This window comes from Protomyctophum parallelum (genome assembly GCF_964188405.1).
Source record: "Protomyctophum parallelum genome assembly, chromosome: 21".
Taxonomy (NCBI): Eukaryota; Metazoa; Chordata; class Actinopteri; order Myctophiformes; family Myctophidae; genus Protomyctophum; species Protomyctophum parallelum.
This window is the reverse complement of record NC_139713.1, coordinates 35,261,277-35,289,076: the sequence shown is the minus strand read 5'-3', so window position 1 is coordinate 35,289,076 and position 27,800 is coordinate 35,261,277. Positions and strand designations below refer to the sequence as shown.

At 42.1% G+C, this 27,800-nt stretch overlaps 1 protein-coding gene across 4 annotated transcripts in view; it reads left to right on the top strand.

Annotated features, from left to right (window-relative positions):
- Positions 1-16,684, top strand: part of arhgap24 (Rho GTPase activating protein 24) — a 97,126-nt gene extending 80,442 nt beyond the window's left edge. For all 4 annotated transcript variants that reach the window (XM_083793683.1, XM_083793686.1, XM_083793685.1 and 1 more), the window contains 6 exons: positions 4,397-4,604; positions 8,713-8,845; positions 11,144-11,217; positions 11,303-11,424; positions 12,358-13,684; positions 13,858-16,684. In XM_083793683.1, coding sequence (XP_083649809.1) covers positions 4,397-4,604; positions 8,713-8,845; positions 11,144-11,217; positions 11,303-11,424; positions 12,358-13,684; positions 13,858-14,122 — 2,129 coding nt within the window. In that variant the 3' untranslated portion in view covers positions 14,123-16,684. The remainder of the gene's footprint in view (positions 1-4,396; positions 4,605-8,712; positions 8,846-11,143; positions 11,218-11,302; positions 11,425-12,357; positions 13,685-13,857) is intronic.
- Positions 16,685-27,800: the final 11,116 nt, after the last annotated feature.

Here is a 27,800-nt window from a genome sequence, read left to right as displayed (position 1 = left end):
CAAATCTACAAGCTCTGTGAGCTTGTAGATCTGATGATGTTGGCAAAGAGAGGTAGAGGGGACCAGGTATAGACCCCTGGGGGGCCCCAGTCAATGACGTATATAGGGGTTAGTGATAAATGGCACAGTATATAGATCATTAAATGAAGTAATGATACTGTATACTAAACTTACTTTCACTTGGTTTGGCGACATTACAACATTTATTTCATTGGCAAGTTACTCACTCACTTATTACAGTATGTGTTTGTATTGTACTTTAGTGAAGAAGAAGGCGCATAGAGTGGTGGCTTGTCGTTAAAAGACCACTATTCAACATACTGTATCTTCATATAATTGGTCCTCACTAATGTTCATGACAAAATACCACATTTAGTTTCTACTAGTCTGTGTCTCATACAGTGTTGATTTCGTTGACTAAAACTAAGACGAAAAATGTTCGTCGACTACCTTTTTCCACTGACGAAAACTAAATGGAAACTAAATGAAAACTAAGCTACGATGACTAAAACTAACTAAATATCGACACTGGTATCATAGGAGGGCTGTGGTCAGTTCAGAAACCCGTCCATAAGTGTTATCATATTATCATCGTTTTAAAACTAGTTTCAAATAATAATATTACATTTGTATTGTATAGAACGATGGCTTCCATTATCTCATTGCAACTTTTCAGGAAGAGAAAGTGCAGATTATTAGCTTGGATTCCCCATCGATGATGTCACTGGTGGACGGGTTTCTGAACAGCCCTCCTATGAGACACAGACAGAGTAGAAAAAAATGGTGGCATTTTATCATGAACATTAGTGAGGACCAATTATATGGAGGTAGGTTGAGAAGTGGTTTGTTTGTTTTTTGGGAGATATTCGTACTAGGTTTTACATGAACATTATTTTCTAGTTCTTGAAAATGGTACATAGCATAATACAGTATAGTTAAGCATGACAGCAATAATGACGTTGACAGATTGCACTGCAACTCCTCATGCAGTGCTGTATGTACAGTTCTGTGTTCTTTTGGCTGTGATTTGAAATAGTCTTGTCTTTTTAATTATGACATGGCTCTACACGTGTGTGTGTGTGTGTGTGTGTGTGTGTGTGTGTGTGTGTGTGTGTGTGTGTGTGTGTGTGTGTGTGTGTGTGTGTGTGTGTGTGTGTGTGTGGGTGTGTGTGTGCGTGTGTGTGTGCGCGTGTGCGTGTGCGTGTGCGTGTGCGTGTGCGTGTGTGTGTGTGACTGACCGAACTTGAGAGTGTTGAAGGACTGTGTTAATTGCTGGTGGTGAAGAACTGTCACTTTCACATCAGATATCAAAGTCACAACTCAATGGAACTAGGTCATTCACACTGGGTTACAAGTACCATATGGGCTTTTTGTGCACGCACGCACGCACACACACACACACACATACACACACACACACACTTCTGGCAAGTGCACACATGCAATGCTACATGTGACCTGAGACATTCCTAGACTCATGATTAGGACGTCTAGAGAGTTGACCTGTTTTCTTTTTTACCTTTTTGGTTTTTGTTACACGTCTCTTTCCCATTGTTCAGTTCTCCTTGGGTTCTCTTTGGATATATCTGTGAACATGAGGTCACCATGGAAGAAAATAACTAAGAAGAGACCCTAAAACCATGACCAATAAATAGTTGTATTTGATGGACCAAGAGGAACACCTCAAGACCCTGCTTTTCTTTCCCTTTTGTGGAAACAGAAGATGACCTGACATGCCTTTAGGCTGATGCATCTGCGGTTCCTTTGACGCATGCCACAACTGTCGGACAACTTTAAACTAAAACATTTTCAAATGTTGGAATACAGAGACTTTAAAATGTGCGCCTCCAGTATTCTGTCTTATCAGAGTTTTATTAATAGACGCCTCTACCGGAAAATTCAAAGTTGTGTAATCTTTAAGAGGGGTGAGTGCAGCACATTACTGTGTGATTATAATTTATACATATCATTTATATATATAAACTACGTGCATCAAAATGTAAATGTTTGTTGGAGCATGGCACTACTTGATCTGTTTGGTGTGTTGAACAAAGAGGACCTTAGTATACTGTATGTTTTGCACAAAACATATTTTTTCTCTGTTGACTACAAATGCAAGAGTCAAAGGGGGATGCAACTGTAATAACATTTCACAATACAATACAGTACGGTATCTACCAAAATACCACTGTGTACAGTATATTTTCCCCCTTTTTGAGGGGCGCTATGTCCAGCTTTGAGTGTTTGGGCTATATCTTGCGCCACCCCTTAACCCTTAATTATCCCTAAACCAATTTGCCATTTCTTACTATTTAAAAAAACCTTTTAAAATAGTTCAAATAGCCGATCTACAAGCTCACAATGTCTCGAACTATTTTATCAAAATAGTAGAAAATGGCAAATACGTAGGGAATAAGGGATAAGGAATAAGGGAAATGGGGAATAAGGGAAATAGGGATAAGGGTGGCGCAAGATGGAGCCTAGTGTGAACACAAACATTGAAGACAAAAGTGTGTAAACACAAACATTGAAGACAAAAGTGAGGAGCAAATTGTGATTGGCCGGAAGATATTTGTGATGATTTGATTGGTTGAGCACGGAATGTGCTGTATGATGATGTATGATGATAAGAGCGCCCCTCACTTCACACGAGTGTGATTTTTAATTAAGCATGAAATGTGCTATATAAACTTGACTTGACTTGACTATACGGCCAATGGGACACTAGCCCCACGGCCAATGGGACACTAAGCCCGCTCTCCTCTCCCCCATCACACCATGACTAGAGACTGCAAATATACAGAAAGCCCCACTATAAGGTACAATATGCAAGAGAATGGAATGCAAGCTGATATATAATGACTTGGGTAATTTCTTGTTTTATTTCTTTTCTATTTAAGTTTGCAATTTCTTTCCCAAACAGTTCAGCATATGGAGGCTGGTACGCGCGCACGTGTGTGCGTGCACGTGAGTAGCCTCAGTCCGTCTTTATCTGGAAAAGAATGTGCTTTCTGCTCTGTCAGGAAGGCTGGACATAATCCCGTTCTGGTACACCATCACACCTGAGAGACCCGCAAATCCACATGAGAGCCCGGCCTGCAGACGGGAATTAGCCCGTTTCTGCCACGACTGACTGACGCAGACAAAACTCACGAGGAGCTCAGCAGGAAGTTACAGATTTAATCATTCACAGTCAAATCCCCAGCGTTCCATGAACTCTGCGGAGTGTACAAATGTGACCAAATGCACCCTTAAAGGGTCCATTTGGTTACATGTTGTACACCCTCCGGTGTTGAGCACTTGAGGATGTTATTGAGTTAGCCTACTATGGTGATTGTGGGTGTAGCCTACATTTAGTTGCTGGGAAAATACCCAATCTGCAAGCTCACAACACGTCGCATTGCAACATGTTGTGAGCTTGTAGATCTGCTATTTTCACTACTCATGTATGACGAAGGAGGGGCATTCATTTCCAAAAATATAAATACAATCACTTTAAAAGATTTCCCAACCAGCCTTTCATGTACTGAAAGCTGTACACAAAGCACACTAAAGCAGATTTCTTCTTTCTTTCTTCTTTTCCTTTTGAATCTCCAAATGAGAGATTATTGTTCTGGGCTATGCTCCCCTTGATGTGGCCTCTGTGATTGGTTGATGCAGTCGCAGTCACAAACGATAAAATACAAATAAAATTAAAGATACAATCTGTTACCTTTTTTAGTGAATAAAATATGTTGATACTAAAGAGTGTATGTTAATACATAAATAAATTGACCCAACACAACAAAATGAGTTATTTCCTTAATGAAAGTGTCGCACTGGCCGTCTGTCCAGCTGCAGCACAGTCAGAAAACAAGGAAGTGAGTTGATCAAATAGAATCCATTTTCGGGTACTGGCATCGTCTATTTCTCGCTTCAAATGTTTTCAATAACATTTTTGAGAGCAGTGTTTAGCTGTAAATGACATTGTGTGTGTGTGTGTGTGTGTGTGTGTGTGTGTGTGTGTGTGTGTGTGTGTGTGTGTGTGTGTGTGTGTGTGTGTGTGTGTGTGTGTGTGTGTGTGTGTGTGTGTGTGTGTGTGTGTTACATGGCTGTCATGTTGGATACAGCAGTAAATCAAGCAGTGCAGCAGGTGCTCTGAGGCTTTGATCAGAAAATGTATCCATACAGGTCTGTAATTCTGAGAGTACAAATGTAACCAAATGGACCCTTATGGGTGTAATGTCCTGAGAGTAAATGGGGTCCTCAAAATTAAAAAGTTTGAGAAAAAATTAGAGTAAAAGTGGAAACATGTATTGCAATTGACCAGGTATTACCTGGAGTCTGACTCCAGATAATAACCTCCAGACTGGAGATGATATGAGTGAATTAACTTTGTGTGTGTTATGTGTCTCAGGTATCTTTGGCCAGAAACTGGAGGAAACCGTGCGCTATGAGCGTCGCTTTGGGAACAAGCTGGCTCCAATGCTGGTAGAGCAGTGTGTGGACTTCATCCGCCAGTGGGGGCTCCAGGAGGAGGGTCTGTTTAGGCTGCCGGGGCAGGCCAACCTGGTGAAAGACCTGCAGGACGCCTTCGACTGCGGGGAGAAACCCTCCTTTGACTGGTACGAAAACACAAAAACCCTCCCTTGACTGGCACGAAAACACAAAAACCCTCCTTTGACTGGCACGAAAACACAAAAACCCTCCCTTGACTGTCACGAAAACACAAAAACCCTCCTTTGACTGGCACGAAAACACAAAAACCCTCCTTTGACTGGCACGAAAACACAAAAACCCTCCTTTGACTGGCACGAAAACACAAAAACCCTCCTTTGACTGTTACAAAAACACAAAAATCCTCCTTTGACTGGCACGAAAACACAAAAACCCTCCTTTGACTGTTACAAAAACACAAAAATCCTCCTTTGACTGGCACGAAAACACAAAAACCCTCCTTTGACTGTTACAAAAACACAAAAATCCTCCTTTGACTGGCACGAAAACACAAAAACCCTCCTTTGACTGTTACAAAAACACAAAAACCCTCCTTTGACTGGCACGAAAACACAAAAACCCTCCTTTGACTGTTACAAAAACACAAAAATCCTCCTTTGACTGGCACGAAAACACAAAAATGCTCCTTTGACTGGTAGGAAAACACAAAAACCCTCCTTTGACTGGTAGGAAAACACAAAAACCCTCCTTTGACTGGTAGGAAAACACAAAAAAATTTGTAAGAAATAGCAAAAATCGAGTACAAGGTCACAACGCGTTGCTTCGCGTTGTCAACTTATAGATTGACGGTTTAAGCTATTTTTGCGTGACAGTCTTGTACGACAATATTGTAGGGTATTGATTTAAGAAAAACATTCAAAGTTGAAATATGGATAGACAAGGTTTCTGCTCGCCAGTGACGATATAATAAATACTACACTGGTAGAAGAGGACATATTTCTATCACACTGTAGGTCTCTCAACAGCCACAATGTCTAGGCTACCTGCATAGCAACATTGATATCATTGTTGACGATCATCCTAGGCCATATCTTGTGGAAAATGTCTGTGGATGATGAAATACGCAAAAACAAAAAAATGAAAATGTATTGCACTGAAGCCCATAAGATAAGAGACCCTAGAGGAGTTTACATTACATAGTGTAATATAACCCCACCTCTAAACCAAACCATATCCCCCAGCTTTAACCTGTTAAGCCTCTAATTCCATACAGATACTGTTAATTATCAGGGCTCAGATATGTTATTCGCTCTGCACTGGTCCGCTGTGTCTGGACAGGAGGACATGACATTTAACCACTTGAACCTTCTCGACTTGGTAAACTCTACATCAACTATATTCACCAAAAATAGCTGATCTACAAGCTCACGATGCATTTTGGTCCCCCCCCACCCACACACACACACACACACACACACACACACACACACACACACACAATAGGGATGCTGGGGATCACGTGGCGAAGAATACAATGTGGGGGGAGAGTCTACCTGGAGTATCTCCATGGTTACAGACACCATCTGGTGAATCATTTTCTTTTTTTTTTAAAGTAAAGCTGTGTTTTTATTCAATACAGGCTCTGAATACAAAATCCCTCTTTTACAATCAAGTTTTATCTACAGTAGCTATACTGTATCATGTTTGTAACATTATTCTTATATAGATATATTAAGTATCCTATTGACGATCCTTGCTGCGTGTCACTCCCCGAGCCGTCTCTCTCTTGGTTTCGTGTCATTCTCTATACTAGTATCAATAAAAGCCCCAAACAGCCGATTACAAGCTCACAATGCATTGCAATCTGCTATTTTTGTTTGACACTCTTATGATGAAGTAGGGTATTCATTTAGGGGGGAAAAGGTTGAGATGCGAGGTTTCTACCCGACAGCAACGATATGCAAATTGGTGTGTCAAACTCGAACATAAGCCAAGCCAATTATCCTGCTGAGTACAGCAGAAGACAATAACAGTAACCATACATGCCGTATCTATTTCTGTCTGTACTGTGCATTAAACTAATTGTGCCACAGGGCTCAGTAGCACGAGACAGACGTCAGCAGAATATTTGGGCCAGATTTGCAGGCTTTTATTTCCGGCGATTAGTCTTCTTTTATGTAACGTGCAATCCAGACAGAGGCTTTTCTCGTGAGTACTGTGGATGGCTGATTTATCCTGCCTGCAACAATTCACTCCATGCACGACAGTGTTAGCCTGGCTAATAAGCCAGACCGAATCAGCCGTTGGCAAAAAATAATGGCCTGCCGGCGGATTACAGTGTGATTTGAGTCTGGGTTATTAGCCAGGCTACGACAGTGTGTCCTGAGTCTCCGGAGCTCCACTGATCTTGTTCGACTTGGATTCGGTGCAAACATTGCCTCTGGGACAAAGCAAGCCAAGCCAGGAAAAGTGGCATACTGTAGAAGTGGAAGTGAACCTTGTATTTCGCTAACCAATAACAGTGCAGAGAGGGTTGTCGCTCCAAATGTGGTGAGTGTTCTCTGCTGTGTTCTACCGGGGAGGGGAGGTGGAAGAGTGTGGCGCACAGATCCAGATCGTTGAACCAACAGAATCCACCGTATGTTTTTTGCCGGCGAATTTGAATACACCAGAAATGATAACGTTTGATATATTGATATCATATATATTATTTATTATCATATATTGATATATATATTTCATGTAGTCTTTTATTATCTAAGAAGAAATTGGTCGTGCCTTGCAGTGTGTGTAAATACAAGTAATACAGATGAATAAATATCAATGTTGTCTTGTTTTCCTAAACACTACATAGATTAAATTTGTCGTGAAGTCAATTGGGACATAACCTAAGGGGCAAGAGCGACAGATAAACAGATAAATCACGTGAGACGCTCTGAAGCTTTGTATCTTCAGAAGGGTACAATCTCATGAGCCTCAATCAGCCGGCATCAGTCCACACTGCAACAGGATCATTCAGACTGCCTCAATGTTGTCTCTGCAATGTTCTAAAATGGTTTTGTCTCACCGTGGTCTAAAACTGTCTAGGCTTAAGAACTGAGAGGACCTCTCTGTGTACACTCTTAACGTAGCATGCAGTGGCCGTTGATTTCTGTCTTAATATACAGCTGAGCTGTGTTTTGCGACGTGACACACCTTCACCCATAAGTCAGCGTGACAGGTGGGATCATGAATGATGGAGCCTCAACGGCCACATCCAACCTCCTCCCTTTTACGCCTCCTTTCTGGCCCCCCCCAGAGACCCGCCCAGCCCCCCTCCTGCACCCTCAACCCAAGCCCCATAAATCATTGTTGTCGGCCAGAAACCTAGCATCTCCATATTTCCATTTTCTTTTGTTGTCGTTTTATTTTTCAGTGGTTTCCACCCACCACCCACCCTGACAAGCACTTGGAATCGTAGTAATTGAGGCACTATACATTTCGTTTGACTCCTTAAAATTGATTTGCCTCCAGCACATGTATGGTTCACTCAGCTTGGTATAGTGTGGCTGCTTTGGAGAAATGTCTTTTAAAGATGAATATTTGGATAAAGTATTTTTTTATATATATATACTGTACATACGATACGGTTGATGATGCTGTGTTATTGGTCATGTTGATCATAAAAAAGGTCCTGTCATCTGTGGAAAGTAAATAAAAAAGTGATAAATAATATATATATAATAATAAAGTAATAAAAAATATCATAATGAGGATACCACCCGACATCGACAAAACAAGACGTGTTTTGGGGTGGTGGTCCCAACGTGCCTCATGTTGCATCATTCCCATGGGTCTTTCCAGTAAAGCCCAGGATCACAGGATCTGTGACGACGGCAGGTGTCACGTCCATATGAGTTGCACCACATGTCCCCACCTCTCACCCGTCCCACTGATTTATGAGCGGGATGGATTCACCGTAATTTATAACGGGGCACTAAATTCACGCTCGCCTCGTCCTCTGTCCCTTCAATCACTTTCAAAGCTGGCGTACGCATTTTGGGCATGTCATCTTGTATGCGAAAGCTTTAGTCGCATCTCGACGATTGTGAGTGTGTAGAACTGTAGATCAGCTATTTTCTCTCTTTTTGAGTGGTGCAACCACTCCAAGGAACAGCAATGTCCGTGTTCACCTACCTTACGTGTAGTGTCCAGTGACTCTATGTTGTGTTGCTGCCATTCATCCTAATATCCACTCTCTCTCTCTCTCTCTCTCTCTCTCTCTCTCTCTCTCAGTAACACAGATGTCCATACTGTAGCATCTTTACTGAAGCTGTATCTCAGAGAGCTGCCTGAACCCGTCATCCCGTTCTCCAAATATGAAGAGTTCCTAAGCTGCACCAAACTCCTCAGCAAGGACGATGCATCTGTAAGCCATTCAATAGAGCAGTTTGACCATTGTTGACCATTCACCTTCATTTACAGTGTTAACCCATTCTGACCCGAGATCAGATTCTAAAAGTGTCTTCGATTTTTCAAAAATAGCAGACCTACAAGCTCGTATCGCGCCACTCGGTGGCGCGATATGAGCTTGTAGATCTGCTATTTTCCAATAGCTAAAGCATGACATGATGCCAACACCAAAATGGGTGCCCGGTCAGAATGGGTTAACAAACAAAAGTGTCGCCTACGGATATATTAACTTTAAATTCAATCTAAATGATCATATTACTAATATCGTTATATTGTATACATCTGAGGTGTAATATAAGGAATTATGTAATGTAAACATGCTGTAAAATGCATAAATGATGTAATGTAAAACATGCTGTAATTGCAAATGGTGTCTTATAAACCCATTAGGGTTGGGCACAAGGTGTACATGACACGAAAATAAATAAACTATCTAAACTAAACTAAACTAACAATATGAAATAGTCGCCAGGAAATATTTCACATCAACAAATGTAATAATAGTTGATGCGTAATATTTGCATTCTGTCTGGATTTACTCATGAATCAAACAGTTAATATAGCCTATAACTTTTGGGGCATTTAATTTGCCCCAAAAATAACACTTGCCGATTGTAAGGACCTTTTGTAGTATGTCAACAGACGAATATCAATGCTGAAAAGAATCCCTTGCGTTTCTACATCCCCAAACTGCTCTCTCAGAGCCCAGTGGTCCAGTACAATGGCCGTGTTGTGCCTGTCTGTATTTGCAGCATGGTGATTGGATTTCTGTCACAGACTCACACGATAAGACGTGCTTCACAGGAGACCAGGTTTCTGCTTCAAACCTGCTCACTTTCACCTTACCCTTAGAAACTGTGTTCATTTATTCATAGGGTGTGTGTGTGTGTGTGTGTGTGTGTGTGTGTGTGTGTGTGTGTGTGTGTGTGTGTGTGTGTGTGTGCGCACGCGCACGTCTAGATTCCACTGTTGTAACCACTGTTGCAATGCATTGTAGTTGTTTTGCTCGACTACAAAGCATGTTGTTTAGAGCAGGGTTTCTCAACCCGTGTGTCGCGACCCCTCTGGGGGTCGCCAATTTATTTTGGGGGGAAATGGAAATGAAGAGTTTACATATAGTACACATATACACCTTCCCTAATGATGATCTGGTTTCAGTATTTAGTTATGGTGTATTGTCTCTATTATTAAGGTTATTGTAGCAGTCAATTTATATTGGGGGCCGGGAGGGGGCGGAGCGGGGGTCCCGAGACACTGCCAAAGCATCTCTGGGGGTCCCCGGCCAAAAGCGTTGAGAACCCCTGGTTTAGAGTGACAGGTGCTTGGTATCCTGGTTGCGTTGAGACGTTACACTGTATTATTGTCACTCTACTTATGTATGTGACGTATGTGACCGTTTACCATCAGTCATTTGTTGACTAGGCTTCATACCATTTACCCAGATTTCACCCTCGTAAGTCACTCTGGATACGAGTGTTAAAATGCTTCTCTTGTCATTGTGAATCTGTGAACTAAGTTCCACATGAATTATTCCGGCATCAGTAGTGAAAAGGTTTTTATGGGCATGTGCTTGATGATGGATTCATGGAGGTGAAACACTGTAGCTGCACACATGGGGATGTGTAAATATCCTCTGGACAGCTGAGTTCAGCCTAGAGATGCCCTGCCTTTTAAATGTCCAGCGGCTCAGCGTGTCCACAGGACTCTGAGAGCTGCTGCACCTGAGAGGGAATTGAGTCCAACGTGGAGCGAACAAAACACCATCACTTTTCTTCTTGCTTCACTATGAACTGCAATGCCAGACTCGACAGGTTTGAAAACCACACGGTGCCACAGAATGAGATCAATTTCTAGTAATCATGTGAGCTACGGATTGAATATGTGTCTAAGCTTGATTCTTTTGTCACTTTGTCCCTATTTTGGGATCATGTTTGGCATAAAAGCGTCAGGTTGCAAAGATAGATGCTAGTGTTATGAAGGAATATGGCAGTTGTCCAAGATGAACACTCCTATAGAGGTATGATCGATTGGCGCTTGACAAGGATTATTGATCAGTATATCAACAGACATGACAGCCTGTCTTGAAGCAAAGGTCCATATTAGCAGCCATGTGTGATATGAATGTGAAAGGACACATTGTTGGACACTAACCCCGGAGGGGTCGACATTAATCGACATTAATTGTGATGTCATGTGTGTTTTAAGCTGTAAATCACAATGCTAATCGATCAAAATTACATTCTGTTTTCACCAGGGCATAAAGGAACTGAAACAACTTGTGGAAGGTCTACCTCCTGTAAATTACAATCTTCTGAAGTATATCTGCAGGTACATAAAGTTTAAGTTCAAGTTCTACTCAAGGATAAACATTACAAAAACAAAGCATCTAAATATCTTCTTTTCTGTTTCACAGATTTTTAGATGAAGTCCAGTCATGCTCCGGAGTGAATAAAATGAGCGTCCAAAACCTGGCCACCGTATTTGGGCCAAATATCTTGAGGCCAAAGGTTGAGGATCCAGTAGCAATTATGGAAGGTCCGTATGTATGCCTTGTAGTCTGGTGTGTGAAATTAAGCAATATTACACGAGAGGGTGTGGTTTAATGTGATTATTGCCACGACAGTGATGCGGTCAGGAACGAGACCAAGTCGAGTTCCGCAAGCACTGAAGTGGCAATAATCACGTTAAACCACACCCTCAAGTGTAATATTGCAATTATACAACAGTTACCCTTAAAACTAAGAAAACTGTTTTAATGACAGATGTAGTCACTACGACCACAAATGTCCCAAGATACTAGCACCGAGTTTGCTAGCGCTCTGGTAAAACAGAGCAGCTGAATTCTTTGTTTTGATTAGGTGGTGGTTTGATCCATTAGGTAGGTGCTGGTTTGATCCACGGCTAGAAGCCGTTTCAACCAATCAGAAACGACCTGTTACCTGTATAATAGAGAATAATATTTGACATGGCATACTGTATATTAACCACTTTCAAAGTGGTTAATGATAAACATTTTGCAAGGAAATATAAACCTTTTCCAAATGGAGAAACTAGCCAGTCTACAAGCTCACACTGTGTCACATGACTGCGTTATGAACATGTAGATTGCCTGTTCTGTCACACAAAGAAGTAAATAAAGTGGTTTATTTATTGTTTATTTAGATCCCCATTAGCTACTACCTTAGTAGCAGCTACTTTTCCTGGGGTCCACACATAAAATACATTACATAATATGAAAACATTTTACAAGACAGTATAAGAAAAAACTGTTAAAAACTTAAAATACCAATACCAAATGTAAAACTATTGATTATATGATATTGTACATTATTGCATAAATATAACAACCTAATAACTCAACAGCCATGAATACAACAAAATCTTCTTGGATTCTAAACGCTACAGATGTGAACCAGATGAACAGTTCTTTGTGTAAGCGGATGTTTGTGTTGGGCTCATGTTGTACAGGTACGGTTCTGGTCCAGCAGCTGATGGCCGTTTTGATTGGTCGTCATGACGTGCTGTTTCCAAGAGACGAGGACAACGGCCCCGCCACGCAGGAGCTTCTCAACAACAACATGGAGTTGCCACGGCGACACGGCGACACCGCCACCATCACCGTGGGACAAAACCAGAACGCAGAGAACAACAACACTCAGATAGTCCGACAGTGTGTCTGGGAAGCGCCCGAGTCCCCTCCTCACCGGCAGCCCGAGTCCCCTCCTCACCGGCAGCCCGAGTCCCCTCCTCACCGGCAGCCCGAGTCCCCTCCTCACCGGCAGCCCGAGTCCCCTCCTCACCGGCAGCCCGAGTCCCCTCCTCACCGGCAGCACGGCAGCGGCGACAACAGCAGCTCCTCCCCACGCTCCGCCAGCCCTTGTGGCGGCGGCCTCCTCGCGGGACAGTTTGACCTTACCCGTAGCCCTCCTACAACTGTGAAGAAGAACCCCGCCTTCAGTAAAGGCAGTGGCATCGTTACGAATGGCTCCTTCAGCTCCTCTTCTCCCCCCTCCTCCTCCTCGGACCCCAACCACGAGAGGAGCCAGACTCTGCCCGGAGGCGGGGCGAGCCTGCAGGCGCGCCGCAACGGGACCCTTAAAGGCTCGGGCACGAAAATGGGAACCGGTGGGGTGACCACTGGAGGCGGGGGAGGGGTAGGGAACGGCGTTCGCATGGGCGTTTCCAGCACGGATGTGATGAATGGCACTCTGAACGGCCGCGGTGGGCTCTGGGTGCCAAACGGCTACGTGACACTGCGCGACAACAACAAGGCGCGAGACGGCTCCCACCACCACGGGGATCAGAACCGCCTGTCCACCTACGACAACGTCCACCTCAACCAGCACAACCTCCAGCAGCAGAACCACCACGTGACGGCCAACTGTCTGAACAGTGGCTGTGAGGACAAGCAGAGTGTGGACAGCGCCACCTGGTCCACCTCCTCCTGTGAGATCTCCCTGCCGGACAACTCCACGTCCTGCCGCTCCTCCACCACCACCTGCCCCGAGCAGGACTTCTACGGCAGTCACTACGAAGAGCTGGACGGACCGGGCCACGACAGTGACCTCTGTCAGTCCGGAGGAGGAGGAGGAGGAGGAGGAGGAGGGAATGGCAATGGAGACGGAGGTGTTGTTGGACGAGGGAGAAGCAGTGGAGGAACCAGTAGTAGTGATAACAGTGATGGCTTCCCGGTCAGTAATGGGACTAGTGGTCACAGCGCTCTCCACAGCTTAGTCTCCAGCCTTAAACAGGAGATGCACAAACAGAAGACAGAGTACGAGGCCAGGATAAAGAGGTAAGGATAGAATAGAACGCATCATTTCATAAATGTTTTCAGAAATAGCAATTTTGGACAAAATTAGCCTCATTTGCTTTTGCTTGTCGAACAGAAAGTAGACTCATTGATTGATGAACTGTCACCTTTCCACTTGACACCTTCTTCTAAATGTCCACTGACTGCCTTTCCAGCCTGGAGCAGCGTAACCTGGAGCTGGAGACAGAGATGGTGAACATCCACGAGGAGCTTGACCAGGAGAGGAAGAAGTACACCATGGTGGAGATCAAGCTACGAAATGCAGAGCGCGCCAAAGACGATGCCGAGCGACGCAACCAGACGCTGCAGAAGGAGATGGAGCAGTTCTTCTCCACGTTCGGTGGTCTCACCACGTCTGGCACTGGAGCGGCCACTGACAACCGTCGGCCAGAACGTAACAATACCATCTGGATCCAGTAGAAGGACCATTGCCGGCCAGAATGCAGTGATGTGGGCTGCGTCATTTCTAATGGAATGAGAGGGAACACTGGAGATGATGTGCTATGTGATGTGAATGTAAAAGGGGGTCCAAGTTGGTTTTAGTTTCTGTCATTACAGGGGATTCTACGTGACTGAGGAGAAGAATATAGGCACCTTTGGAAACTGAAGACGAGTCAAGTCACCTGTGAAACTATAGATGTCACCGGAGGTCATCTTGAACCTAACGATCTTCTACATACTCAGAATGTGGTATGGTTACATCAGAAAACTTGCACTCACTCATTTGTAAAGTCAAGTGAACAGACTCTTAATCTTAAAAAAACCCGACTTATGATACAAGCTCTGGACCTGAAAACCCTGAAAGACGTGGAAAAACACTCCCCACCCCCCATTTCACTTTTGAGATCCAACCAAATATGTAACCAACTTATTGTTCCATGTAAGTCTGTATCTGCCTTTGTACATAGAGGGAAACAATGCTGAAGAACATGTATGTAAAAACAAAAAGGAAAAAAAAGAAAGATCTAAAGTAATATTTTAATGTATGTATGATATTTAAGCAGAGTTATCAATATATGATATTTTATTTTGTATCAAGGCTTTTCCTTGCACTTACAGGTTTGTTTAATTTGTACAATGTGGTACTGAACATTTCATGTGCATTATCCAAAATGGGTGAATATACTGTATATGTGTCTATGCTTCTGTGCCGTTACCTTCAGTCCATGACCAAAACAAAGAAAGACCTGTAATGTAAATATTTTATAGATCATTGTAGACTAGACACTGCTTTAAGCATGATTCAGAAAGATTTGGCCTGTGTTCAATCAATACTTGAGGATGTTTTATAGCTTGTAAACTAAATTTCTGAGAGTTCCCAGTTGGAATTCATTGGGATGAATAGCCTCTATGTTGTTGCCTCTATTTCTGTTGTGATTTCAATATTGTATTCCGATGGCTGTGTACATTCTCCCCCGAAAAGAGCACTGTAGGTGTAGTCATTCTGTGAATGCTTTGGGAAGCGTAGCTTTGATGGAGTATTGCAATGTGCACAGTGGAAAGCAGACCGGGATGCCATGTAATCCACTAGTCATAACGTGTGTGTGTGTGTGTGTGTGTGTGTGTGTGTGTGTGTGTGTGTGTGTGTGTGTGTGTGTGTGTGTCTACTGTGAACATCAGATGTGTCAGAACGTATGAGTTGGATCAACAGCTAGATACAATTGTACATGCAACAGGAAGAGGTGTGTGTGTGCGCGTGCGTGCGTGCGTGCATTTCATAGTCTAGGGAGGTCAGAGTACAATTTGTGAATGTCTAAGTAACTTTGATTATGTATTTATGTAGCTTTCAAATGTTGTCTGCAGATGAGTTATTAATGGGTACAAGTGGAACGATATGAGTCTAAAGCTGTGGCTAGTCTTTTGTCAAACACACATGCACATACGTACAACGTACGTACACTCATGTGCATGCACGCACAATATACGCACGTACATACACACACGCACACACACTATCTGTTCTAGTGGCTCAAATCTGCTGCTAGGTCACTTTCCTGTGGAGAGGAGGACCTATTTAGGCCTTGCACCAGTCTTAATTAAACCTACGGTAATGTATTGTTCCTTGCACAACATTGTCACTTGCATAGGATGACTGACTCAAACACTGAACACTGAAAGAATTTGGCTTCAAACCGAACCTCTGAAATGTGCCGTCTACCGACCCGTGAAAATAAAGTGCCTGGACAACTACCAAACAGAGGGGAGCCTGGATTAATTAATCAGGCGATAATGGACTTCAGTGTCATTTCATAAATAAATATGGGGTGTCAAACAGTTCAAACAATTAAAAAATAGCGAAGATGGATGTACAAGCTAACAACTCAAGACGTTGCAACGCGAGGTTTGTACTTCCACTATCTTTGCTATTTTGCAGGGGAAAAGAGAACATTTAGAAAATGTTCCGACTATAATGGCATGCCTCAAAATAGTGACGCCAGGTCGAAAGTGGTTACGGAATGTATGGTTGCACACAAGAAAACACGTGTCTGTTATAGACACGTGTTTTCTGTCACATGTCACATGTATAGATGATGGACGGGCATGGATTGAGATGCACACAGCGTTGATCAGATTAATCTGTGGAAAATATTAAGAGTTGAGGAAAGATATGCTTAAAATAATGTAATGTTAGGTTAAATGTACATGAACACTCCCCTGAGACTCCAAATGATGCCCCTGATACACTTGATGCAAGCTGACGGTGTCGGCGTGATCTCTGATTCCTCCCTAATATAAGGAGCAGGTTATGGACAGAAGACTGGGGCAGTGGAATGTTTTCATGACACCATGCTTCCCACAGGAAAAGAATAATAAAGTTGTCTGAATTATGAGTAAATATGCACGTTTGTGTATCACTTTGTCGTTGACTTTGCTTGAATAGCCCAGCCCTTTACAGAACTTTGATTTAACCCTATGGTAACAATTTCTATCGAAGTCCATGATGTCTATAATGAATTATAAACATACAGTACAATGCATGCATTATATAATCAACTTATTACACTGCATGTATAACTAAAGTGCAGCACTCAGACATACTAGTCGGAATGATTTGTAAAATAAGTTTTCGGGGCAGTAGTGAAAATTCAGTCATTCTCAGTCAAAATAATAATAATGCATTAAAATTATAACATTCCTATCATTTTAGGGCATGTGTATAACGCATTATAGTGTGATCTAGTAAGACATAAGTGTTCATTGGATGCTTTATGGAAAAACAACAGCATTTCTGCCTACACCTCCAGGAATGTCATTAATTTAATTTAATATCAGAAAGAAAATGAATTTGTGAACATATAATTATAGCCGATCTACAACGTTAGCATCGATTATCTTCACTAACGACTGGATACTGGCCACTGCACCCCCTGCGGTGGTGGGGGGGGGGGGGGTTCTCGAGTTACGTGGACTTATGGTGCATTTATAGATTGATAGATGAGTAGTACTGTAAATCTCCATGTATCTTCAGCTCTTTATAAACAGAAAAATGCATAGTAACCAAAAAAATATCACTTGCACTACCAGGGCCTTCAAATACAGTACTTTTCTAACAGATGGGAGGCAAGCTTGACCTTTTTACTTTTGGAAAATAACATTGAAGAAACCGTTAAACTGGTTAACGTGTGTGCAGTCACTTTATTTTTCAATTTCTTTAAGATATTTTTTGGGACATTTCTACCGTTATTGATAGGACACAATGGAGAGAGACAGGAAACAGGGAGAGAGGGACAGGGAATGACCCGCAGCAAAGGTCAACAGGATGGGGACTCGACAGGCATGCACCTACATATGTGGTATGTAGTGGCCTGGAGCAGCTATAGGCCAGCGGGCGGCCCTGTACCGTCAGCACTGGTTGGCAGGTATATAATATACTTTTAGACCCACATGTTTGTGCCAGCATGGGTGATTCACACTATTTCTTCATCACCTCTTGTCTTGATTGCTTAAACATGACGTCATGGGCCGCTATATATGCTTGGTAACAGGCTTGATAAGCCGGCTTATTGATACCGGCTGGGTACTCAATAAGCTTATTGATACCGGCTGGGTACTCAATAAGCTTATTGATACCGGCTGGGTACTCAATAAGCTTATTGATACCGGCTGGGTACTCAATAAGCTTATTGATACCGGCTGGGTACTCAATAAGCTTGTTGTCGGGTTTTACGGGTTATCGGGTTTCGAGCTCCATCCCAGGAGCCTGGATGGCTTGGTTCCAGGCTTAAAATAATCAATATATATATACATTTTTTCAGAAATCTCTACAGGGAAAATGAATGGGCTTTCTATCTGTGCAAGCAGTCAAAATGACCACCACTGCACTGCTATGCCCTATTCCTTCCATGCTATTGGCCAAAAAAAAGCTATATTGTATAATCATTAAACAAACAACCCAGGATAAAACAATTAAAGAAACACTTCTCCAAGGTCAAAGATTTTGTTTATTTTCAATCACATACATATATTTTGTATTTTTATTTGTTTTATGTTTTATACATACACAGTTCCTTTAAAATGTTGAGTGTTTACAGTAACAGCTTCCAATATTCATTTAATTTTTTAAACTTTATTTTTTTCTTTAGCATTTTTGTGATTGGAATACTATATCCTGAAGCTTGAGACCATCAGCGTGAAACGGATACATTTCTTAAATTTATTTTCAACCTGAACAATGTCAACAGAATAATTTCCTGAAACAATAAACAGCACAGTCAAAAAAAGAGAGAAGAACCAATCAAAGGATTAAGGAATACAACACCACCTGATTCTGAAGAACCAAACTGGCTTTTCATCCATTTTAGAGTTTAGTTTTTCACATAAAGAAACCCCCCTCTAAACAATAAATATCAGCTTCACCTCATGGCCCTTGCAGTACAAAGTAGCCTGCCTCCCTGTCTGACTGCACTAAAGTGTTTATTGCATTTTGCATTGTTTGCCATTTACAATATGACATCCATCAGGAGAGAACAAATTGAGAGAGAGAAAAAAAGAAAAACGTCAGCCATCACAACTGTCTGAAGCCGCTTCCTGAAACCACATTTGATTTGATGGATTTGACTGTCTAACAGTTTTTGAGTGATGCAGAAAAGAACATAATAGCAAATATACAGTAGTTACTTATAGCACTGGTCCTCAACATCAGTACAGGGACCACTAGGGGTCCAAGAGTAGCTCTGCTCCATAGCCTTAAGCTGTTGCGGGCTTAAGGCTAATTGACCGGAGCTATTTTACAAAAGATTTGACCAAGATTTGAAATTAAGGTTGCAGTATAGTTTACTTCAGTCATTCTCAACTTGTTTTTTGTTGTTGCTCTGGAAGCCCAATCTACACTGTTAAACAGTGCCCCTGATACACCAGGGGGTCCAGTCGGACCCCCGGTGGTCCCCGGGCCGTACCTGATGTTGAGAGACAGTGACGTACAGTATGAATGTGCTCATCCTGAATCCTAAAGAAATCAGCTTACGTCCCCAGTGGTCAAATTAGGAGTGAAACGAGACAAAATATGGTTTGAATAGTCACAAAACTGCAACCTGTCTTTTGGACAACTTTGTTTTAAGCATACATTTTTATACAGGGTTGTGGGGGGGGGGGGGGGGGGGCATCAACACCATTCTAATTCTAATGTTGTTGTGACCGTACATGAATACACACACCCCTCCTATTTCCAGTTACACACAGTAGGCCTACTGCAACCCATTAAGCTATCACACAATTACACAGAGTACACAAAGAGTATTATGGCTCTTTACCAAAACCTCTCCATTAACTCCCTTAAAATCCATCACACAAAACTCAGGTCTGCTTCTTAAAGGCCAAAATATAAACACATTTATAATCTGAGCACATGTGTGGAAACTGCCTTTTTGACAAGAACCCAGATCATATACAATTCAGCCTTATAGACAGACAGATTGTAATGAATGCACACGCACACGCACACACACACACACACACACACACACACACACACACACGCACGCACGCACGCACGCACGCACGCATGCACGCACGCACGCACGCACACACACACACACACACACACACACACACACACACACACACACACACACACACACACACACACACACACACAGATAACAAAGCTGACCAGCTTTGACAAGCATCATAGAAAAACCACTCTTTTCTACATTCAGTGCTGACACCACGGTTTCTTTGTATAAGATTAATGAAGACTCAAGCCATTTGGAATAAAAAAAGGTCTAAAGAGCACCTTTTAGAAAAACAAAACTCTCTGGAAGGATATTCAGGAAAATGAGACAAAGAAAGAAAGAGGCGTTTTAAACTTTTTGCATTGACGACCGGAATAATTATGCTTATTGAGAGTTCATTACTTCAAGGTAAAAATTAATTTCATGGGTATGGTTAAAAATTCCCAGTAGAAAAACTACAACAGTACATTGGGAGAATCTGCAGTACTGGAGCCCACTAATATCACTCTAAAACCAGCGGTAAGAAAATCGTAGTCATGAAAGTTCCACCCTGTTTTTTCTAAAGAATGCCCTGAACAGACCCTGAACACAAAGACAAGCTATAGCTTATTCTGGAGAGACCGCCCTCAGTAACCCCCGTTAGATCTGTGGCCATAATCTTTGCATGTTTCACTCTACATAAGCCACTGGCAAAGAAAGTGTAAACTAAATGTAGTTATTAAATATCATGTACTATAGGTGTAGGTTTGGGGTTACGATCCTGTATGTACATGGTATATTATAGGCGTAGTTCATGCAAAAAGTCACACCGACACCGATGCAAACAGTACAGGACTGTCCAAGTAGTGTAGCCAAAATATGTCAACGAAAGGTCTATGGAACAGTCTTACTGTATCTGTGAGGCCTCGATCTGCAAAGACTGTATAGTGGAAACATCCCTCATTGTGTGGAACAATATTGTATAGTGATTAGTATAGTACCTTTTATTCTGAGTCACGTACTCAACACAAGCCATGCTACAACATACAGTACAAGCTAGTTTAAGGGTTGATTCAATTCAATGTTCAATGTTGTTTGAACGCATTTTCTTTTGTTAAACACATAGCCTAATGCTGATTTGATTCAACCATTTTCAATCTTGATTCGGAATCAACCACATTGGTGATCACTGTGAAATTATATAAAACAAGAGCAGATCACGGCCATTCCGTGAATCCGTGAAATAATCTGGTCCTAGTTATTATGCAAATGATGCATAGTGATTGCACTCAAGGTGTGGGTAAAAGACATACAGTAGCTCACAACGTTTCTACTTTCTACTTGTATACAACACAAATATGATGACCTCTGTAACTCTCATCAGCTGTGCCCAATAAAAACATCAACACTACACGTGTGTGGAGAAACAATAGAATGAATGAATGACAGAAAAAGTACAAAAACTAAAACTAATCCAACATGGGTCATGTGTTCCATTTGCTAATTGATAGGAGTACATCGTAAATGGTGGCCGCTACCTGATTACAAGTATGAGTAACATAAAATGTTTTGTAATAATTCTAAGATGATTGATTATTTGGAAATTGGATAAGATGTGATTGTGGATGAAGGTGGTGCCGTATTAGCCGAATGGAGAATGCAAATGCTGTTCTACAGTGTGTGCATGTGAGGGGTCGTGGAGAACTTCTAAACCTGGGCCCAGATGTTGACAAGAAAACATCCCCTGGGGGGTCCACGGAACTTCCAGAGCCACAGGAACGCGCCCAGGGTTCCGGCCTGGTTCAGGCGAGCCGCCCCGCGTTCCAAACAGTAGAAAGAACAGAGTTTCCATGTGGGGGTCCCTGTACTGTACTGTCACACCCAAAATCACATAATGGCTGCTAAAAACTCAGCTTCCCATCATGCAGCTGTGCACAGTGTGAAGCTCAACAGTGCCACTTTGTCACATGTTGGTACTCTAAACAGACATAGGGACACACATTGCTGTTCCTTGGAGTGGCTGCACCACTCAATAACGAAAACATTGAAAGAATATTGGGGTGGTGCGAGTTTATGAAAATTCCAGTTTGAGTGTGACGGGTTGTGAGCTTGCAGAGTAGATCTGCTATTCTTTGGTGTGCGACCAAGTATGAATCAGATATTAAACCTTCACGATTACGGCTTTGACCACTTGACCAGGCATGTTACTCTGAGAGAGGAGATTGGTAAACACAGCATAAAAAGACAGGCCATGTACATTTTCACTGTAAACTTGTGATCTGTTATTTAAACTTTGTTGTGCAGCCATGTAACTCGCCCCAAATTAAGTGATTATCGGCAAGCAGCGCAGTCTTACGTCAAAGTCTAAATTAGCCATGATCCAATGGTCGCACCTCCTTAGTGTCTCACACAATGGGCTCTATCAGTAGCTTCAAGCTTCAGTACCACGACTAAAATGGATAAATTCTGTATACAGTGAGAGGGAAAACAAAATCTGTATCATTCCAAAAGGCACTTGCCATAATTCAGCTTTCCGCGTCTATCAAAATAAATAAATTAAAATATACAATACATCTCAAATGTGATCTTTTCAACGCAACTGACTGTTAGGTAGTCTGTATATCCAATTCCCTTTTGATTTAACACAAACATTGCATGAGTCGTCATTCAGTGAAGTGTGTTTGATGTTTACATTGGAACAAAACATGGTATGAGGTAAACGGTGTGGCTCACTGCCTTCTCTATACCGACATTATCACATCTAGTTTTCCCTAAAATATTTCCTTGTATAGTCTTCTTCTAGTAATGCCACAATAACTTATAAACAGACCAGGCTCATGTGTCTACATAGTGAAATCATCAGTGTTCATTTAAAGGTTATATAAGTGTTTTATTATAAGTGTTATATAGCTATATTCATTGATATAGTATAGACTAGTGTTGCAATGAAACACTCTTCGTGGGGTTGTGGATGACATTGTTGTCCCTGGAAATGTATACCAAGCTGGAGAGACAGGGAGATTGACCCCTGTTACTGAACAAACTATCTATAGAGACAGGGAGATTGACCCCTGTTACTGAACAAACTATCTATAGAGACAGGGAGATTGACCCCTGTTACTGAACAAACTATCTATAGAGACAGGGAGATTGACCCCTGTTACTGAACAAACCATCTATAGAGACAGGGAGATTGACCCCTGTTACTGAACAAACTATCTATAGAGACAGGGAGATTGACCCCTGTTACTGAACAAACTATCTATAGAGACAGGGAGATTGACCCCTGTTACTGAACAAACCATCTATAGAGACAGGGAGATTGACCCCTGTTACTGAACAAACTATCTATAGAGACAGGGAGATTGACCCCTGTTACTGAACAAACTATCTATAGCAATAATTGCTATTGCAACATAGATCTTTACCGTTTTAACAAATAACCCAAAAATATCACTTACCACAGCTTTACTGTAACACAGAGATGGCAGGTAGATAGTGTACACTCTCAGAGGAAAAGTGGGACGATTTGTAGTTTGTTTGCCTGTATGTTAAAAACTACAGAAAGGTAAAGACACGGGATGCTGAAATGTAGCACACTTTGTTGTACAGTAAGCAATGCAGCTGCAGCTAATATAATTAATAATGGTTTAGATTTAATGTGCAAATGGCAGTGTACCAGTGTAAGGTCAGCCATCTATGTTTTTATCCATCTGTAGTTTTTCCACCTGCACAGGAAACAAAGTACAAAATAGGCCTTTCAAGTCCCTTTAACCACTTGAGTCCTTTGATATACTTTATCACACCATGTTATTGTGTGGCAGAAATACCCTATCTACAAGCTCAAAATGGGTTGCATGGTGCCACGTTGTGAGCTTGTAGATCTCCTAATTTTCGCCATTTCTTTTGCCCAAAATAGGGAAATGGTTAAATGAACACTCAGGATTTGACAGTGTCTGTGGGAGTGATGGGCCTGTGGAGGGGTGGAGGGATGTGGAAGGATAGATCACACAAACTAAGTAAAATGGAGTCAGGGACATTACACTGGAATCAAGCCTCATCCAGAAGAGCACCGAACGCAATGCAGTGAAGTGTGATTTGTGAGTGCACTGACCCTAAAAGGCTTGATCCCAGCCCTAACATTTACAGAGCAAAGTGTCTATGCCTCGCTCATACACACACACACACACACACACACACACACACACACACCCTATCCTCTGACCAGAACCCCCCGTGTTTGGAGCTTATTTACATTACATTGTATATAAACAAAGGTCTGCAGATTACAGACTTATTTTAGCATACAGTGAGATTAGCATAGTTTCATCTAGACATGCAGATCTATAGCTACACGCAGGGGCAACTAAGGTGGAAAGCAACGATGTGGCAAGGTGCGCTCATCAGAGAACTCCCAGTGTACTGGCCATCGGTCCCACTCTGCGCCCCTCAGCTGTACACAATTACATTATTTACAAGTAAAACAGGGTCTGCTTCAGAGCAAAATACATACCCTGGTGGATGGAATAGTCACACACAAACACACAAATATGGCAACCTCACATTAGGGGTGACATGTGTTGGATGGGGACAGGAAGGAGAGTCTCTGGGGCCATCCCTGTAGAGACGGGCTTGGGGGATGAAAGTGAATGGAAGTTTACAGTGTTGGTGAATAAAATGGCAGCCCACCTTGTCACATTGACTGAAGCATAGATGCTTGTGTAGGGGATTAGAAGACCAGCAGCCAGTCAATATACACTTTACAGAAAGATGCCAGTTTTAAGCATTGTTGATGCCATGTACAATAGGGGTGGGGAGATATAAGCAAAGCAACTAGAAGTTCATAAACATATATCTCAGCTCATTTAATTGAGCGTCAGTAGCCTACAATTTTTTGTTTATTTTTTGAATGAAAATGCGCAGGCTTTAGATTTTCGTCATTTCAGATTTCGTTATTCTACTGTCGTATCTACCCGTTTCCTTAAGTCCGTTTTTGTTCTCGACATACCCATTTTCATATTTTCGTATCATTTATTTGTATTTTTAGTTGTCGTCGTATTTCCGTCAGTCATTTTTCTTTTGTTGGGGTAGTAGCAGTAGGTTGGTTTCCTATGTATGGGGGGGTTCTTTCTTTCTTCACCTTCGGAAGAACGTGGGGTTGCGCAGGCAGGCGGCTAGTCACCTGCAACACCCCAGGGGTCCTGCGGAGGTCTCCAGGCTGCTGTCGGCGTCAGAGCAGAGGCCAGGGTCTGGTCGGTGGACATGGATGAGATGTCGTTGACGGAGGACGAGGGAGGGAGGCTCTCGCTGCTGTTCACGGCTGCACCTGTGCTAAGGGAATACAACGGCAGCGCGGGGGGTTCAGTGGTGGAAAAACAAAGGATACTCGCATGTTTTACTGTAAGTCAGTGATTTTCAACCAGTGGTCCGGGGGCCACCAGTAGTCCTTGAGGGGGTTTCAGGTGGTCCCCAGCTAAAAGATGGATAGTTAGGGAGCCATAAGTGGACCCTTATAGTATAGATCTGTAACTGATAAGAGCATAAAATGAAACCAAATGGATCCTTGCGGGTCCATTTGGTTTGATTTCACACTCTCAAGAGTTAAATTATTGTTGAACATGTGCATTAAACTGAATTAAGAAGTTTATATAATTAGGGAATTAGAATAATAATTGTGATTAACGTTTGCCTGTTATCTCCCTACCACATCAATACAGCTGATGGAATTGTGGAGATAATCTTATCTAACAATAACAAAATATTCAAAGTTTTGGGTCTGAGAGGCTAAATCTCATTAAATGGTGGTCCGTGGCTCAAATGCAGAATAAATATTGGTCCTTGATATGAAAGTGGTTGAAAACTTAGCCATTTTCAAATAGCTGAAATGAAGTGATTATATGTATGTTTTGTAATAATAATCTAAATCTACAAAGTAACTAGTAAATAAATACATTTTTCAAATAATTATAATTATATTTGCCTCTGAGTTGTAGTGTGGTAGAAGTAAAAGTATTGAAAATGGTACTTAAGTACAGTACTTAAGTAAATGTAGTTACTTTAGTTTACACCACTGAAGGAGTTACAGTGTACAAGGTTCAGTCTAGGGACAGACGGCAGAACAATGAACAAAACACGATAGATAACAACAGAAAACACCAATAACACCTACAAACAGTGTTTGGGATGTAACACAGAGAATTCTGCCTAATTTATGCACCATCCCTGCACGCCAGCACCGCGTTAATTATAGCCCACCTGCAAGCTCACAACTATCAGGATTTGTCACCTTGTGTTTTATTTTGTAGTGATCTTTTTTTGTTTCCGGTTTTCTGTGGTGTATTCAGGTTGTAGTTTACTGTCATGTTCCTGTGTTTATTTTGTAGTAACGGCCTAATCCTGTCTTCCATTGTAATTGCTACCTGTTTTGTCCCTGTTTTCCCACAAAAACAAATTTCACCCACTCTTTTACTTGTAAAACCGTGATGTGACAATAAAGTTGATTCTGATGGTGCTATTGAAATTCTAAATTACATTTTCAGCGTTCGCATAAGCCTGCTTCTTTGAAGCTAGGGCAAGTGCTACGGCAAGTGCTAGTCTGAAGAGGTGAGTCTGGAGAGGTGAGTCTTTAGACTACAGCGGAAGATTGGGGGTGAGTCGGCAGTTCTAATTGCAATGGGAAGTTCAAAGCCTGTGTAATGTTTCGTGTTCACCTGTTTCCAGTTAGGTTTCTGCATATGCCTTATTTTTGTTAAGTGTCTGTTAGTTTGTTGTTCCAGTGTGGTTTGCGAATTTTGTGTTTGTGCTCTGTATAATTGTATATTGTTGTTGTTTAGGGTTTGGGTCTGCCCAGTTGATTAAAAAAACTTTAGTTTAAATTTAACTAAAACCTTTTGACTTAGGGGTCAAAAGGTTTACATAGAAGTCAGTCAATTTGGCTTGTTTGGAGGGGGGATTAGGGGGGGCTACGCCTCCACCAGAGGGGGTTAAAGCGCTCCCTTGCACCCCTCTGTAGCCGTCCCTGTGTACTGTGTGTGCGGTGGCTCAAGCAGAAGGAAATGCACTCGCTCTCTCTCGGCCCAGGAAGATCACTTGTATCTTTGTCTCCCATTTGATTGCTTTAAGTGCATTGTTTGTTCAGTCACAGTGGTCTCTCCAGAACTTCAGTAGGCCTAAATAGAACATTTGGCATACCAATTTCATCCAATGAGGAGAGAGAACGCATACAGGATAAACAAGTGAAATTGGAAGTGATGAAACAAAAGCAATGAGCAGCAGACAAAAGAGACCCTTGTTACTGAACAACCACTCTAAAATCATACTGCCAGGCTTTGCACTGCAATACATTGGTTTGACTCCCTGCGCGGCAATACTACGCTGCACTGCATGTGACTTAAGTCATGTAGGCCTGAGTCATTTTCAGCTTTTTACAAATTATCAGTACAGTACAGAGTGCAGCACTGCAATATCCTGAAAAACATTGCATTACAGTACTGCGTCGACTAGTCTCAGCATGTGCTTGATTACAAATGATGGAGAAAGAGAGAGACAGATATAATAGATTCATCAAAAGAACCTATATGTATTGTCTTGTCTTGAATGTAGGCCTGTGCATTGACCTGAGCAAAACGATCTTCTCTTGTGGATAATCTAACCTAAACTGAACACACGAGCAACATTCAACAGTTCCCATGAATGGCTGCATAGGAACAAAGGTGAAGCACACTAGCAACACACATTCCCTTTCCTGAGTCAACACTCAAATGTTAGGGAATCCCAGGGAGACTAAACATGCATAGGCAGCTGTTATCAGCACTGGATTCTGTGTGGCCCATTTTAAGCAGTGAGTGATTCACTCCACTATGACCAATACTGCACTCATGTGGCAAAGTGTGATAATTACACTCACTTTCCAAAACTGGTGGAATAATGCCATTAAGAGCAGACTAAATACAGCACAGACAGTACACTGTACTTGATCCAGGACCCCAACCTTAAACATAGATCCATAGATCCAGCTCTGGTCCATAGCTCTAATGCCTTCATTAGAGCTATGGAACCGCCTTTGTATTGGTGAGTAGCTTAAATGTTTTTTGAGGAGAGGCTGGTCTGCGTTTCATGCGAGGGCTAGAAGCAAAGAGTGGCAGAGCCTTAATGCAACGGCAACAAAG